This window comes from Panthera uncia, chromosome E1 (genome assembly GCF_023721935.1).
Source record: "Panthera uncia isolate 11264 chromosome E1, Puncia_PCG_1.0, whole genome shotgun sequence".
Lineage (NCBI taxonomy): Eukaryota > Metazoa > Chordata > Mammalia > Carnivora > Felidae > Panthera > Panthera uncia.
In genome coordinates, this window is record NC_064814.1 from 40,757,535 (window position 1) to 40,774,972 (window position 17,438).

The following is a 17,438-nucleotide window of genomic DNA, read 5'->3' on the forward strand; positions in this document are numbered from 1 at the left end:
CAGGCCTGTTTTCTCACAGGAGCTCTGCTGAACTGAAAGGCTGCAGGGTGTGCTGTAAATGTGCAGATCCTGAGAGTAGGCAGCAAACTACCCATGTCAGAGGGCCTTCACTCTTAGGGGGCATTTGGGAAGGGTGCTCTGCTAACTCTCAGGTTCTGCCCTCTGTTTTATCCTGGTCACTCCCAGCCTCCATTCCTGCAACGCTGCGGTCGCTCCTGCCTCCATTGCGGTCCCACCCCACAATTATTCTGAGCATCTTGTGTTTCTTCTGTTTTCCATTCGAAAAATCTACAACCCCGTTTCTTTCTTTTTTTTCTTTTTTTTCTTTTTTTTTTAAGTTTGTTTATGTTGAGAGAGACCGAGACAGCATAAGTAGGGGAGGGGCAGTGGGGAGAGAGAGAATCCCAAGCAGGCCCTGCACGATCAGCACAGAGCCTGATGCAGGTCTCAAACTCACGAAACCGTGAGAGCATGACCTGAGCCAAAACCAAGAGTCGGACGCTTAACCGACTGAGCCACCCAGGCGCCCCTACAATCCCATTTCTGATCTCTTTCCTATTACCTGTTTATTCAGCTTTATTCCTGTTATTCCAGGATGGTCTAAGAAGAAAAGAGGGGAGACAAGCTCGTGCCCTTTGTTTTCAACTAGAAGCACGAGCTCTTCTCAGATTCAATTATTTCTCTGAAATAACTACTCCAGAAATGGCCAGTCTTCTTACTATCGGCAGGATGTTCAGGGGACACGGACAGAAGGGGGGGGTGGTGCTTGAGAGCATCAAAGGGGTCCTATGCCGCGTAGCCCAGCTGTGCCTTCCTCGCTCCCTGCCAGCTCTCACGCTGCTAACGTCGGCTCTGCTTGTAGGAGATCCTGTCTGCTTGCTGGGCTTTCGACCTGCAGGAGAGGCCCAGCTTCACCTTGCTGATGGACATGCTGGAGAAACTGCCCAAGCTGAACCGGCGGCTCTCCCACCCCGGCCACTTCTGGAAGTCCGCTGAGTAAGTCCCCCCCTCCGTGGGCCACACCCGCCAAGCAGGCCTTTTGCAGCCTGACCTGGTGTCTTAAAGGGCCCTGTCGGCTCTGTCTGCCTACGACTTTGATCTGGGGAATATACACAGCAGATTCACCAGAGGCGACTAGTCCCCTTGTCCAAGTGATACTAGGGTCTTGTTTGTTTCAGAGACTCCTTTTGCGAGATGAGCGTCTCTGGTACTCTGTTGTGAAAACCCAGCATCGCTGTTATCAGAACAGGGCTGACACTGGGCCCAGGCTAGGCCTGGGGAAGATTCTACCATAGAAGGGGCCAGACAGGAAGCCAGAGCAGCGTGGGTGTTACAGCACCACCAAAATCGGCAAAGTGACTGTTACTTAAAAGGGTGCAGACTCGAGACCGGTTTCTAGCCCCCAGATCAGCCACCTGTTAGGGGGACGGCATGGCCTGAGTTTGTGTGCTCCTCTGACACGAGAAGTCCAGCTCCCTTCTGTTTAATCACACCGTCCTTTGTACCCCCTTGGTACAGGGTGGTCTTTACTCCTCCATTCTGTCTCGTTCCCTTCGTGCTCTGCCCCTCTGGCCCTCTCTGCCAGAACACTCAGAAACAGACCTCTGCCCTGCTGCGAGCCCTTTGCGAGAATCCAGGAAAGTCCTTCCTTGTTCCGGGCCTCGGTTTCCACGGCTTTAGCAAGCAGGGGTTGGGCCAGAGCGAGGCTGGCCGACTTGTGAAGGGGGACGGGCTTCTAGCGGAGGGAGCTGTGTTAGGCTTTGCAGGCCCCCAGGATTTGTAGCGCACCCAGCAGCAGTGTGAGGCCGTGACAGCACCATATACAGTCCCCACCGCGAGGACTCAGCTCTGCCTTCTGATGCAAGAGCAGCCCAAGCAGCTACATCAGGGGATGGCTGTGCTCTAAGACAGCTTTATTTAGGGACGCTCACCCTTGAACTTCATGCAGCTTTCCCATATCGTGAAATCTTCTTTTGATTCCCCCCCCCCCCCCCCACCCATTTAGAAAGGTAAAAACCATTCTTAGTTTATGGATTATACAGAAACGGGTTGGGCAGGCCCTATGTGACCAGACCCTGAGTGACAGGAACGGTTTTAAACTTTTTGAAGGCCAAGGGCACTTCCTAAAAGTGCGATCTCCCACCAAGTCGCCATTGATGATAACAGATAAAGTAGAGCTGCCCTTGCTAGTTGTGGGGCAGAAGCCTGTCCTCACCCCCAAGCGGCTCGTGGGGCACCTGCGGCCACGTCGCTGAGCCCCTGGAGAAGCTGCACCTGATCCCATGTCTGCTGCCCAGGTGTTTGGTGGCAGCTGTACTGTCCATGGTTCTAGAAAGGGCGGCTGGTAAATATTTTAGGCTTGTGGGTCATGTGATCTCTGTCATACGTTCTTGGTTTTTCTGTTTTTGTTTTGGACAAAGCTTCAAAGTGGTCCACATCTTTTAGTGGCTGGATTTGGCATCAATATAGTTTGCCAGCCCCTCCCATCTGAAAACAAGCCAACCGGGGTCTCAAGCTGCAGGGGAGGGGAGGCCTGGCAGGGTCGCCCGACCTACCAGAGGTTGCAGGCAGAAGTCCATGAAGAAATGCGGTGAACTGCTGATTTAGGTCGTTGGTAGGGACAGTCTAGAGGAATGACAGTTTAGGGCTGGGAATACTGTCTGTTAGAATGACACAGTAGTTTCGATATTTTGCTCTTAAGATGAGTCAGACTCCATAACCTAATGTGGCCATTAAAGGTGTGGGTTGTAGCCAGCCTTTGCTGGGTACCTGCAACACACCTGGCGAGACTGAAGGCCAAGGCCAGGTTTCGGCCAGCAAGGAGTTTATAGTGTAATTGGATAAAGAAGGGAATGGTTATAACATGCTAAGGGCTGTGACAGAGAACAGCCTTTGTGGGAACACACGCAGGGGCCTCTCTGCCCACCCAGGGGGCTTGAGAAAGGGTCTCCAGAAGCGGGGGGGGGGGGGGGGGGGTCACTGGAACTGGGTTTTGAGCAGGAGCTCTCCTGGCAGAGGCCAAGAGACTGGGGTTCCCCTGGACTTGCAAAACGTTCAAGGATCTGGTTTGTCAGACCTTGGGCGACTTGTTTAATATCTTGGACGCTGGTTTTCTCAGCCACAGAAGAGAAGGTCGCAGCAGGTGGGTCTGGCATTACGGAGATACTTCCAGATTCCCTAAAGACCACATAGCCCCACTTCTCATTTCACAGGTGGGAAACGGGAGTCCCACATGGGCGTCGTTCCGTGCCCAAAGCCATCCGTTTTAGCCCCTGGGAGGAAAGAATGCCAGCAGCCCCGCCTGAGTCTCAGTCCGAGCTTCCCGCCCAGGATCTGTTCTTCAACACGTTCAGTGTCTAATTCTCATCTTCTCTTTTCTTTTCCATCCGTCTTGCTGCTTTGTTTATTTTCGGGGGGTGGCGGATGCGCTGGCCCCTCCTGTCGTCCCTCCCCTCCCTGCCGTCCTGATTCCTGGGGCTCCTCCTCCACCCGTCTGCACCGGGTGCCCGACTCCCGTCACCCACTGGACTGCGCTGTTCCCACACTTGGCAAAATGGCCGCGGGGCCCCCCCAGGCGCTGGCGGAGCCGCTACTACGGGAAAGGACGTTACGGCCACCTGGACTTTAAGAACTCCTTTCCGGTTCTGGAGGAACAGTGTGTCTTTCTGCCTGTTTGCACCCTGCTTCCTGCTCTGTCTCTGCTTCCGGCTTCCCCATTTTTGTGTGTTTTGTTCGCATAAACCTAAGTGATACTCCTGTCGCTGAAACGGCCACTGGCAAGGGTCCCGCAGGCCTGTGTGTCTCTCGCTGGGCCGAGAAGACCCACAGCATGTGGCAGGGCCTCCGTCTACCCGCTGTGGCGGATGATGGCCCATCCCTGGGTGGGAGCGATCTCAGATCAGTGGCCCAAGTCCAGGGTGCCCTTTGGCCAGAGCTTCAAAGAAGGGAAAGCAGTAAGCAAAAACAGTGAACTTTTAGGAAGTCACTTTGGATAGTCCGGGGCTGAGGGGCAGTGGGCCCGTTGGCCAACCTCTGTCTAAACATTCTGTGACTGTCCCGGCGGAGCTCTGGACAGGTGCTTCGTGCCAGGTCCCTTCCCAGCTCTCTGGGCTGCCCAGCTGGGAATGGAGTAGGGATGCCTTTTTCCCCCTCTGCGGGGAAAGAGGGTCCCCTGCCCCCCGCCCTGGCCAGGCCTCTGCCGCTCCCCCTGCCCCTCCGTGGCCTCGGCCTCTGACTCGGCTCTCCCCTCTTCTCTTTCTTCCCGTAGGTTGTAGGCCTGGCTGCCTTGCATGCACTCGGGGCTTTCTTCCTCCTAATCGACCCGTGGCACCGTGACTTCTGCTCAAGCGCAAGCTGAGATGCGGGCACTAACCCAGGGGACGCGATCTCTGCTGCTCCGAGCGTCTCTCCCGAGACTTCTTCTCTCGCTTTGTTTTTGAAACTGACCCCCACCCCCCTCCACAGCCTATGTGTGCCTGAGTAACCGCTGCCCACGAGGGTCCCCTAACAGAATTGCCTCCCGGATGGGACTTCATTGTCTAACTCTTCTTCTGTGGGGCCGCACTGTTTGTGTTCGGGTGGTGCTGTCTCCCTACTAACACCTCGGCGAGATTCGTGCCCCCCTGAGCACCTCGGCCTCCGGCCGGCTGTACTGCTCCCACAGCGCAGCGGAGAGGTTTGGCTTGGCTGCCGAGCCGCAGAGATCTTATCCGGCAAGGAGCGGGAGGATTTCAGAGCTGCCGAAGGCCAGGCCCCCCTGGAGGGCCGGGGGGTGGTGGACCCCAAAAGTCCTGTTGCCGTGAAAGACACTAGCCTGCGAGGGCTTCGTCCTCAGCGGCGCGCTTAGGAAAGTTGTCCTAAAACAAAGCGGGGGGTGGGGGAGGGCTGTCGCCAGACGATTTCGCCGATGAGAACAAAGCTTTTGCCCCCGGTCCCCATGATGTTAACTCCCTTTACATCCGCCCAGTGCGGACAGAAAGTACCAGACCCCAGGTCAGCGTTCATCAAGAGTGTGGCTGAGAGGCCACACACACTTGCTGTGCCACTTACCAAATTCACATTCCTGGGGTCCCTCCCACAACTGAGCCCAGGTCTCCGGAGGTGGGCCCTGAGAATCTGCATTTCAGCTTGCTTCCCACATGGTCTCTGATGCCTGGGGACCTTGTCTGAAAGGAGTGTGGGATGTCCCTCTCGGTACCTGGGGACAGGTTTCTCTCTCCTCCCGCTTGTGCTCGGAGCAGACCTCTGCTGGGCTGCAGGTAAGAAAGTAGTTGGGACAAGGCCACGGCAGTGACTGGTGCTGAGGACTCGGAGACTAACGAGCCCACTGCCCCACCCCCACCCCCACCCGGGGAGGGTGTGTGGCCAAGTCTTAGCACCCCGGCCACGTGTGGCCAGGAGCAGCTCAGCTAAGGCTGTTGGCATGCAGTCACTCTCGCTTCTTGCTGGGGCCGGGTCCTCTGTGGAGCTTCTGAGACTGACCTAGCTAACACCGCCCTACTTCTAATGGAGACCAGCGTGGCCGTAACCCTTCTTTTTGTTCCTCTTTGCAGCATTAACAGCAAAGTTGTACCCCGGTTCGAAAGGTTTGGTTTGGGCGTCCTGGAGCCCAGTAATCCAAAGATGTAGCCAACTTGTGCACTTTTTCTGCCGATTTCTTTCTCTCTCAAACGCGGTCCTGAAACATCCCAACAACCGCCACGACAAAAACGAAAACCCTCTCCGAGACATCGGTCCACCCTCCCAAGTGCCGCAAACCAGGAACGCGACTCATCGATTCAGACCTTTCGTCCACGGAAACACCCGGGCTGGCAATGGAGCTGCACCTGCTGTTTGTCTTAAAGTGACATCACCAACAACCAGACCCGCCCTGACAAGCAGCAAACGTTTACATATACGTCTCTGTGGAGTGAACTCGCTGTTTTACAACAGGTACTAAGAAAAAGTGCTCTGCAGAAGTGGGCTGGCACCACCTGCCAGGCTGGTGGAAGCAACCCACCCCCCGCCGGAGGCCCCTGTCGGCAGTGAGAAGGAAGAAAAGCACGGTGACTGTGGCTGTTCTCGGGGTAGGATGGGGACCACAAGGTTCGACCTGGACTCTGCTTTGGCCCTAAACCCCATCCGTGGGGAATCTCCCTCTGTAGGGTTCTCCCCCGTCCTACCGGAAGGACACTGTCCCTTTTTCCTCTGGCAGAGGAAACCCTGGCTAGGAACCAAGCTGGATTATGAGGGTCAGGGGTTCCCAGCGAGCTGGGGTTCTCATTCGGCCCCAGGGATCCAGCCCCTACCTGCCAGAAAAGTAGAGACAGCTGAGACCCAAATAACATCTGGACTGACCCAGTGGTTGGTAGCCAGGGTCTGTATGGCCTGTAGAGAGCTTTTCTTCTCGCGGCTTCCGGGAAGGCAGACGCTAAGGAGCTGGGACTCATCCGTGTCCCTGGCTCACATCTGAGCTAAGAGGCTAAGAGCGAAGGCCCAGCGCCACAGCTGTGGACACCAGGAAGGCTTGATTGGTGAGAAGAAAGAAGGTAGGGGGAGAGAGAAGTGGCAGGCAGTAGGGTCCCTGAGCCCGCCCTCCCAGCCACAGGGTGACCTGGCTCTTTGGGAGCCCGTCAGCAGTCATGCCAAGGTTCCGGAACTGCCCACCTCTTCTCCCCCAGCCCTTTTCGAAGTCCTTGCCACCCCTGACTCTTCCACCGCCCGCGTCTGAGTTCTCGGCTGGGACGGGAGGCCCGTGCCCCCCACGCCTTTCATCTGGACCCACCCGGCCCCCAGTCTTCAGAGCCTTCCGTGAACCGAGTCCGGGCTACTTGCGTACATTTGCGCCAGAAGGAGGGGCTTGACTGGGGAAAGTCGGTGACGTGAGAGCATCCTGTCTGTCTGCGTCAGAAGCCGTCACCTAAAGAGAAAAGTTCCAAACGGGAGAGAAGCCTTCAGTGGACGTTACGCCATGTTAGGCCCCAAACCAGAACTGAACAAGGGTGACGAGGGTGGAGACGTGGTTGGATTCAGACCCAGAACCTGTGTCCATGCTCTGAGCCAAGATGGGGAGGTGTGTGGGCCACCCGTCCCTTTCGTTTAGACTCCCCGAGCAAAGCTCCCAATCTTCAGAGCCTTCCCTGGAGTCTGGCCACAATGTCCTGGGAAGTGGGCTGCGGCCTCGAAGTCGTAGGGCCACCTTCCTGTCTCTGGGTCAGATGCCCCCCCCCCCACCCCCGGCCCGACCCACACTCGATTGGAGAGCGCAGCTGTGCAGCCGGGCAAGGTATCCAGGCTCCCGCCCCCCATGAGCGCCCCAGACCCGAGCTCCTTTCCCTTCCTGGTCGGGGAAGACAGGAGCTGACACCCAGCTAGAGTCAGCCCCGGATGGCTCTTCCCTCCTCCGTGAGACTGCTGGTCTCATCCTGTCATCCCTTGGCCTCCCCCCGTGGGCGTCACGCCCACAGGTCAGTTCAAGAAGCTTTTGTCGAACACCTACGGTGTCTTATGCAAGTTCAGGGACCCACGATGGGAACCGTCACAGTCCCTGCCCTTAAGGAATTGACACTTTGCCAGGAACCCTGAAGGAGAGCCGAAGGCCTGGGGGACACCCCCTTCGTCTTCAGGGCCCTAGACGGCCCCCCAGCTCTTGGCCTAGCCTCTGTGCTGCCTGTCATTTAAAAAAAAAAAAAAAAAAAAAAAAAAAACGTGGTCCCCTTCTCCTTCCGTCTCTTTAAGTGACTGTGAATTGAGGTTGGGAACACGTGCTTGCCCTTCTGTGTGCTCTCCCCGTCTGCCATGGAAACACACGAAGGACTGCAGATACTGTGAATTCAGCCCTCACGGCCAGCCGCGAAGGGGACGGAGAAGCTGGGAGGGCCTCCTTGGCGAGAGCTCTGGGGGCTGCGGAGTCCCCAGCGGGGTCTGAGAGTGGAGCCCAAGCTTTGGTCCTTCTTTACAGCAGGCCCCCAGTCCCCAACGTCCCCTCCCAAACTCTAGGGCCCATGTCCCCGCTGCCTTTATTCCCCCAAGCCGCAGTCCCCGGGTCTCCATCCAACTCGAGATCCCGAATCCTAGCAAGCTCCCCGTTAGTCGAGGGCAGTGTAGCGATGTTGACCTCTGTCGCGTCACCAAATCCGCGCAGGGCGCTGGAATCCTGCCCCGTCGTGGCCTTTCTTCTTGTGATCACAGGGGGCAGCTGTGCGCCCTGTAAGCCTGTATTGCCGTGGTTCTGTGTTGATTTGGGGTGGGGGGCGGGGTGGAAACACAAATGTGAAGCCATTTAGGGAGCTCGTACGATGCTGCAGTGTTAGCCAGGATTTCATCAGTGTGTGTAAAGCCAGCGTCTTCCGTGGCCACAGGCACACGCCTGCTTTTTTTTGAATGTGATGTAAAATTTGTACAGTAAAAGTTTTTATATTTTCTATCAACCGCATTTGTCTTCCAGAAATGCTATTAATTTAAATTAAAACGGTTAGTATTCATGAACGTGCTGTTATCAGTTTTTTGCCGCTGGCAAGAACACATCCTTTGTGCCAGGCCAAGCCTGGGTGTCTGGAGTTTGTGAATAAAATTGTACCAACGTGTCTGGGGCTCGTGTCTACTTGGGTCAGCTCCAGATGAGGGCGAGGGGCTGCTCGGATGGCGAGGGGGAATAGGAATGGAGGGGGGGTTCGGGATGGTTGGACCCCCTCTGGGAGCCCCTTCCGAAGAAAGAAGTTACCCACGGACTTTGAAGACAAGACGGAGTGGAGACAAAATGGTGTCAGAGCCCACGATGCCCAGAGGACAGTCATCCAGCCGGCAATAGTCACAGCTCGTGAGCAGACCCAGAGCTGCTCAGTGTCTCCTGGGCTGAGGGTGCCTGTGCCTCCTGGAAGCCATGGGGGGTGGGGGGTGGAGTGATCTCTTACCTGAATCATATTTCTAGGAGCCTCTCGGCCGGTCATGGAGAGAGGTGCTTTGGAGGTTGGAGTAAGAACAGGCGGAGGGAAAAAGGAGCCAGCGTGAGGCGCCTGGGCGACTCAGTGGGTTGAGCGTCCGACTTCAGCTCAGGTCGTGGTCTCGCGGTCTGTGAGTTCGAGCCCCGCGTCAGTCTCTGTGCTGACAGCTCAGTGCCTGGAGCCTGCTTTGGATTCTGTGACTCCCTCTCTGCCCCTCCCTTGCTCGTTCTCTCTCTCTCTCTCTCTCTCTCTCTCAAAAGTGAATAAACATTAAAAAAAATTTTTTTTTAAGAGGAGCCAGTATTCGTGAGGCCTCTCTGAGCCAGGGAGGTACTCTTCATATATCCTCTTCCCTTAATCTAGCCCTCACAACACCACCACGAGGCGGGAATTGTGGTGGTTCAGCCGAGGAAACTGAGGCCCTGAGAGGTTAAACTACTCACCCAAGATGACACAGCTGGAAGGTGGCTCGTCCAGGACTCAGCCAACGGCTTTGACTCCAGAGTTTCCTCTCCGCAAAAGCCGAGGAACGTCCCAAGTCAGACATTTGCTGAGCACCTGTGCCCGGAAGATGGTGCCGAGTGCTGGAACACAGATAAAAAGGGGGTAGTGCCCTTGCGTTAAGAGGTCCCTCAGTCTGCCCGGCAGGCTTCATGGAGGAAGTGGCCTTGGAGCCGACTCGTAGGGTGAGTAATGTGCCTGGTGCATACAAACAAGAACAGGTCATTCTGCCCTGTAGGAACAGCATCTGCAAAGGCTCAGAGGTCTGGGAACACAGGGTGGGCTTGGGAAATCACGAGTGTTCCAGCTGTTGTAAAGTGGAACCAGGGGAGTAGTTTGGAGCTGGAGGGATCCTGTAGGTGCCAAGCCAAAGAGTTTAGACTTTAACATGGCAGCCCTGGGGAGCCATTGAAGATTCTTGAGCAAGGGAGGGCTATAATTAGATTTATGTCTTAGATACATAGCACGGACTGGAGCGGGCCTAAAACTAGAGGCCAGGGGATCACGACCTGAGCTTTGATTGGATGTGGCGGAGAGGTGAGTGTCCAGGGTAACTCCCCAAACATGTGCCCTCCTACTGATGGGGTTGTTCGATGAGAAGGTGAGCCTGTAGATGAGGAGGGGGGAGAGGGTCATGCTTGGGGGCATCCAGGTGAGCACTGCATGGGCAGGGAGACCTTGCCTGGCAGCATGCCTTCAAGAAGAATTTGCTGTAGAAATGAATGGGTAAGGGTGGGAACAAGGAAAATTAAAAATGTGACTTTGTTCTGGAAGATCCGGTGGTAAAGCTGAGGGTCCCCAGTTCTGGAGACTTGGTTGGGGGGCTTGTTTCTAACTGCCCTATCCGGCATGTTTTCCTTAGCTGCTGGGTTTTTTAAATCTTTCTCCACAAGCCACAATTGTCCTTTTTTCCCTCCAAGTCACATTGGGAGATTTTTATTAACTTGAATTGATGTTATTAACTTTGTCTGCCAAGTCCTCAGTGAACATACCTTTATTTGATATAAGCCTACAGGTTCATACCACAGGATCATGAAGACTTTACGTGTTTTCATGTAAATCAGCGTTTTGTGATGAGTAAAACAGTGTTCAAATAACAAGTTACTTCACTGAAATTTTTTTTTTAATGTTTATTTTTGAGAGAAAGAAACAGCACGTGAGCAGGGGAGGGGCAGAGAGAGAGGGAGACACAGAATCCGAAGCAGGCGCCAGGCTCTGAGCTGTCAGCACAGAGCCCGACGTGGGACTCGAACTCACAAACTGTGAGATCATGACCTCAGCCGAAGTCAGGTGCTTAGCCAACTGAGCCACCCAGGTGCCCCCACATCTGGCTGATTCTTAAAGTCTCTGGCTCTTGCTTCGACACCTGGGGTCCCCTATAAGATGATGTTCCACTCCATGGAAAGTACCATTTCATTCCACATTGCATTCTTCCCCAGAGGTGTCCGGCTACAAAAGAGAACAGATTCATTGTTCCTCTCTGTTCAGCAGAGCAGCCTCCAGCCCCGGGTCCCTGCCACCCCTCTGGAATGAGCCCTGGGTGAGAAGGTGTTGACAGGACGCATAGCAGCACCTGAGGCTCTGGGCTTCTGACTCCCCAGGCACAGAAAAATACTGATCAGAAATGAAACCAGGAGACAGGTTGTGGCAGAGCTCTCCTTGCCCCTGGGAGCACAAAACGCAGTCACATGGGCCGATGTTCCCTGCAGCAGGGGTTGGGTCCCATGAACGGAAGCCCTAGGAAGAGGCATGTGAGAAGTGAGGCGGGTGGTGCGGTGGTTAGCGGCACAGGCTTCGGTGCGGCACTGCCTGGGCTGAATCCCCGCTGTGATACTTTCTGGCTGTGTGACCTTGAGCAAGTGGCTTCGCCTCTCTGTGCCTTCGTTTCTTCCCACATAGACTAGACATAGTCAATTGCACCTACTTTGTAAAGCTGATGGAGAAGTAAATGTAAGGCACCCAGAATGGTTGCTTAGCATGTAATCAACGCTATAACAAGTGTTAACTGAAAAAGAATCTTGGGGCGCCTGGGTGTCTCAGTGGGTTAAGCATCTGACTCTTGGTTTCGGCTCAGGTCATGATCTCATGGTTGACGAGCCCCGGCGCTGGGCTCGGTGCTGACAGCACAGAGCCGACTTGGGATTCTCTTTCTCCCTCTCCCTTTGCCCCTTTATGTGCACAGGCGTTCTCTCTCTCTCTCTCTCTCTCTCTCTCTCTCTCTAAATAAATAAATAAATAAATAAATAAATAAACTTAAAAAAAAATCTCTGAGCACTCCCTCCTCTGTGCCCATCAAGTGCTCCCTGCACCCCAGGTCCCAGGAGGGACCCAGCACTTGTTTCTTGACTATGGCAGTCATTGTATCTTCCAAGCATTTCTGGTCCCCAAGCTCTTCCAGAATCGCTGCTCCCCATCAGGAGGTGAGGACTCGTCCCTCTCCTTGAACCTGCCTCAACAACAGAATGTGGAAGAAATGGTGCAGCCTGACCTCTGAGGCTAGGTTATAAAAGGACACAGCTTCCACCTGTCCCCGCTCTGGGGCAGAGATGAGCTGCCCCCACCTGGCCCTGCTCGAGTTCAGCTTTGTGAGCCGGGGCAATGCTGTCATTCTTTTAAGCTGCTAAGTTTTCGGGTAATTTTATGCAGCCGTAGGTAAGCAGAACACGGGCTAGATGAACCTGGCGGCATCCGCTCAGCAGGCCCGGAGCTGGTGGCCAGCTACCCAGGTCATCCCTTCAACAGACACCAGAATGGAGGGAGGGGCCGCTGGGGGCGGGGTTCGTAGACCAAGGAGCCCAGCTGCCCTGTCTTTGGCTGTTCGTGTCATGTGTGGTGCTGGGCGCTTCTCTGATTCTTCATCGATTATTCAGCACAGCAAGGGCTGCCGGGAGCTTGGCCAGAGATGACAGACGTAAAATCCCTGGCCCCGTGCCAGGCAGATGGCAATTCGGCGTCGGTAAACACTGGTTCCTTTCCTGGGGAACGTTCACGGTCGAGGAAGAGGGACTCTGCTCCTGAAAGGAGAGGAGAGAAGGAAGGAGGCAGAGGGAAGCCTTCCAGAGGAAGGGTATAACCAGGCTTCATCTTCCTTTGGCAAGCGTCCCTGGCTGGCACCCCAGCCGTTATCTGTCTTCCCAGCTGGTTTAGGAACCAAATCCGGAGGTGGGGTCCCCGAGAAGCTTGAACTTGAAGGCTCTTCTCTGCCTAGGCAATGGGTTTCCGTGACTACAGGTATCTGCAACATTTGAGAGACCTAAGATGTATTTTTTAAAAAAAACGTTGACTTCTTCTTGAGCGTGACAGAGCATGAGCAGGGGAGGGGCAGAGAGAGAGTCCCAAGCAGGCTCTGTGCTGACAGCAAAGCGTGAGACTTGATCCCACGAACTGCAAGATCGTGACCTGCGCCGAAACCCAGAGTAGGTCACTTAACCTCCTGGGCCATCCAGTCGCCCCATGAGAGCTAAGATGTATGAAGCGAACTGATTAACACTACTGTCTCCTTCCCCTCCGGCGTCCCCTCTGTCATACTGCCTCTTGAGTCAGGTGGTATTGGAGAAGCCAATTCGGGGGTCTGGCTAAGAGAGAGTCGTTGAGTTGGGCATATGTTCACTCTAGGTTTAGTGGGATATATTTATGTGGGTCACAGCCACTTCCATTAATGATTCAGTTATTCCCGACTGTCCCAGTTTAGGAATGGCTTCTGGAACCCTCCTCCTGTCTGTTGTGCCAACTCCCCTGGGTCCAGGTACAAAGATGCAGGGCCAGAGGGCCAAAGGAACGTGTCCCATGTTACCTGGTACCCAGAGTACACAGGCAGTGGAGAAAAAACAGGCCGTTTGAAAGACAGAATGATCTTTCTACTTCCTTTATGGAAAATATGTCAAATCTTCACACAAAGAAGCAAAGAATATGCGGCCAAAAAAGTAGAAGGTGTTATAGTGCCAGGAAAGTAATAAAAATATTATTTTTCTGGATTTTATGATGTTTGGGATATTCATTGCAATGATTCAAATGTTTGTGTCCCCCCAAAATTTGCATGACCACCTTCAACCCGCTTTGCCCACCGAGAGTTTTTATTTATGGAAGTGGTGGTAGTTGCCATTTATGGTGATGATGTGAAATTTGCTTTTATTTATTTAAAAAAAATTTTTTTTTTATTAACGTTTATTTTTGAGACAGAGAGAGAGAGAGAGACAGAGCATGAACGGGGGAGGGTCAGAGAGAGGGAGACACAGAATCCGAAACAGGCTCCAGGCTCCCAGCTGTCAGCACAGAGCCCGATGCGGGGCTCGAACTCACGGACCGCGAGATCGTGACCTGAGCCGAAGTCGGCCGTTCAACCGACTGAGCCACCCAGGCGCCCCTGAAATTTGCTTTTAAAATAAAAGCATCCAGGGGCACCCGGGTGGCTCAGTCGGTTGAGCATTCGACTCTTGATTTCGGCTCGGGTCACGATCTCACGGTTCATGAGTTCAAGCCCCACGTCATGGTGGAGCTGGCTTGGGATTCTCTCTCTCCCCCACTCACACTCTTGTTCTCTCTCTCTCTCTCTCTCGAAATAAATAAGTAAACTTTAAAAAGGAGAGAGAAGAAAAGCCTAAGTTTATTTAAAGGAAATCGGGAGCTAAGACTAGTCCCAGGCTAATCACGCAAGGACTAAAGGCAGAGGCGGCGGTGAATCTGACAATGAATTGATGGGACGTCAGTCTGGTGGCTCCCCTGGGTTCCCCACTGAGGAAGTGTGAGCAAGGGACTCTGAGTGTGCTTGGTTCCACTCCTCAGCCCTGCCGCCCGTGGAAAGGATGTCAGCACTCTGCAAGCTCAGCCCCGCGGCCACTTCCTCTCTGGCCTCACCACCCACAAGTAAGATAATGTGAACAAATAGATATGATGTAGGGAGCGCTTGCTCTGTGCCAGGCGCTGGCCTAAGTGCCTTCCAAGCATTAGCTCATTCGGCCCTCCCGACGGCCTAATGAAAGAAGGCCCGTGATTCACCCCACCTTACAGGTGAGGAAACTGAGGCTCACAGAGCTCAGGTGACCTGCCTGGCCTCACTCAGCTGCTGTGCCCCCACTGAAAGTCATACACGCTTCTTTCACAGCACAGCAGTGCGCTTAATAACTGGTACCCCCACCAACCCTAAGGATCTATGAAGCACTGGAAGGAAAGGACAAGGTCCTCTCGGTCTGTGGTCCCCAGAGCCAAGTTCAAGGCTGGGCATGCAGCAAGTGCTCAGTGAATGCTCGTAAATGAAGTGCTCATCTGTACTTCTTCAAGGGGGTTTCACTTTCCTCTCTGGGCCCAGAGGTAGACTCACCAGCAGGGCCCCTCACGTGCGTGGACCGGGGGCAGGGCCCTAGCCATGTGTGTGTCTGGTCATCTGTTTTGGTTAAGTAGGTTTTCCTTTCCTTCCCCTTCTCCCTCCCTCCCCTCCCTTCCCCTCCCTCCCCTCCTTCTCCTTCCCCTTCTTCCCTCCTTCCCCTCCTTCTCCTCCCTCCCCTCCCTCCCCTCCCTCCCCTCCTTCTCCTCCCTCCCCTCCCTCCCCTCCTTCCCCTCCCTCCCTCCCCTCCTTCCCTCCCTCCCTCCCCTCCTCCCTCCCTCCCCTCCTTCTCCTCCCTCCCCTCCTTCCCCTCCCTCCCCTCCTTCCCTTCCTTCCCCTCCATCCCCTTCCCCTAGGTTTATTCATTTTTCAGAGACAGAGGCAGAGCATGGGTGGGGGAGGGGCAGAGAGCGAGGGGGACAGAATCGGAAGCAGGCTCCAGGCTCTGAGCTGTCAGCACAGAGCCCGATAGGGGGCTGCTCGATGGGGGGCTGCTCGAACTCACAGACCAGACCGCAAGATTGTGTCCGCCGCTTAACTGACCAAGCCACCCAGGCGCCCTGTAGGTATCCATTTTCTTAAAGATGCCCCCCAGATTTGTAATTCGGATCCCACAAGATCTGCATGAGGTGCCTGTTGAAAATGCAGATTTCCAGACTTACCTCCAAACTCCCCAAGCCCAGGCCCTGGGAGAGATTCCAGGCTCACCAAAGTCTGAGTATCACTATGCTAGATGTTTCCTGCCCCCCCCCCCCCCCCGCCCCCAACTTCCTTGCTGGCTGTATTTACTTTAGGGCTCCCAGGAGAGTCATTGTTCTGGAGTGGCCATACCCTCCTGTGTTTTTTAGAAAGCTGTGAATTCCAGTAAGTGGAAGTGCAATAGTTTCGATTCCTTCTTATCAGGACAAAGACCTTGGCTCTGCCAGTGAGAGTTCAGCTGGGGCAGAGGTGAAGGAGGCCAAGCCGGCAGTGGGGTGGGGGGGAAGCCTGCAACCCTGTCCTGACACCGTCCCTCCCCTGCCTCATGAAGGGGTCCTCTCTCCTTCCCCTTCCAAGCTAAGCCTACACGCTCGCCTCCCCACCATTCCTTCTAAATAAGTGTTCAACTTTGATTCCTGCCCTGGGAAGGAGTGACTCGGTCAGCAGCCCCTGTGGAGGAAGGTCAGGCCTGGGGTGAAGGTGGAACTCACACTGGGTGCCCTACAGACGCTCCAAGGAAGGCTGGCACCCTTTCATTTGCCCTGTAGTAACCCCGACACGAGAGCCCATTGGCGCCTCTGAGCCTTCACCGAGAAGAGACTAAGGAAAAAAGGGTTAGCCAAGGCAGTGGGGGGACCTGTGGATGGATGTGGTCCACACAGCATGAAATGCCCAGGCAGTGGGAGAGGCAGCCAGCCCTGGAGGTGATCTCAACCAGGCTGTAAGATCATCGGAGGGGGACTTCGTATTGCATGGTCTCTTCTCAGGGATGCAGTAGTGCCCCCTTACCCGCAGTTTCGGTTACCCGCGGCAACTGTGGGCCAGAAGCGTAGGATCCTCATTCTGGCATGTTGTCAGGAGGTCAGGCATAGCCTAAGGCCATGTCCCTCGCCTCCCTTCAGCTCCCTCGCAGGCATTTCATCCTCTGGAGTCACAAGGAGAAGGGCGAGTACAGTAAAATATTTTGAGAGAGAGAGGACCCACATTCACCTTTTATTATAGTATATTGTTGTAATTCTATTTTATTATTACTGTAATCTTTCACTGTGCCGAATGTATCGATTCAGCTTTATGCGTACATACGTACAGGAAAAAAAGTACTATATATACAGGCGTTGATATACCTAAGACCTCAACCATATCTTTGGGGTCCTGGGACATATCCCATGGCGAAAAGGGGGGCATACTGTATAGGATATCTTTCCTTTAAAAAAAATTACTTGTTTTATTTATTTAGATCCAAGCCAGTTAACATATAGTGTGATATATATCTTTCTGGCTGACAGACAACAAACCTGTTGTTTGCTTTTTAAAATTTTTTTTTAAATTTTGAACTGCACAGGGAGTTGAGTTCCCCGGGCCTCTCTCAAGCTGTGTTTTAGAAATCGAGGTATACTTTGCACACAAGCGGAAAGTGTAGAAGGTGAAGCGCGTAGCTTGGTGAGTTTTGACAGGCACACACACCCGAGGAGTCCGTATCCTCTTGAGACAGAGAGCATTTCTATCACCCCAGAAAGATCCCTCCTGCCCCTTCCCAGTGGCAGCCACTGTTTGATCTCTTTCCTCGTAGGTTAGTTGGGTCTCGTCCAGAACTTCCTGGAAACGGAAGCATTCGGTGCGTACGTTTTGTGTCCGGCTTCTTTTCCTCGGCATCATATATTGGAGACTTACCTAAAATGTGTTTATCAGTAGTTCCATTTTATTACTGTATTCTGTTGTGTGACGACAACGTGTTCATCTGTTTGCCTTTTGAGGGCTGCTTGGGCTATAAGATCCGTACACGGGTCGCGGTGCAGACGTACGATTTTATTTACTGTGAGTAAATCCCGAGGAGTGGAATTTCGAGGCCGCAAAAGAGGTATGTTTCACTTTGTGAGAAACTGCCAGAACAATTTCCAATGTGGCTTACAGGAATCTGACTAGGGTGTGTTTTACTAGGAACCCGTAATCGGGGGAGCTTGCAAAGCGGTCTTCTCTGTCTGCTGGCACAGTCTGAA

General features: G+C 54.0%; 1 protein-coding gene across 1 annotated transcript in view; it reads left to right on the plus strand.

Moving 5' to 3' along the window:
• The window catches only part of KSR1 (kinase suppressor of ras 1), a 162,931-nt gene extending 154,367 nt beyond the window's left edge, over positions 1-8,564 (plus strand). The window contains exons 18-20 of the mRNA XM_049637923.1: positions 863-996; positions 3,575-3,655; positions 5,553-8,564. Coding sequence (XP_049493880.1) covers positions 863-996; positions 3,575-3,655; positions 5,553-5,628 — 291 coding nt within the window. The 3' untranslated portion in view covers positions 5,629-8,564. The remainder of the gene's footprint in view (positions 1-862; positions 997-3,574; positions 3,656-5,552) is intronic.
• The last annotated feature ends 8,874 nt before the right edge of the window (positions 8,565-17,438 follow it).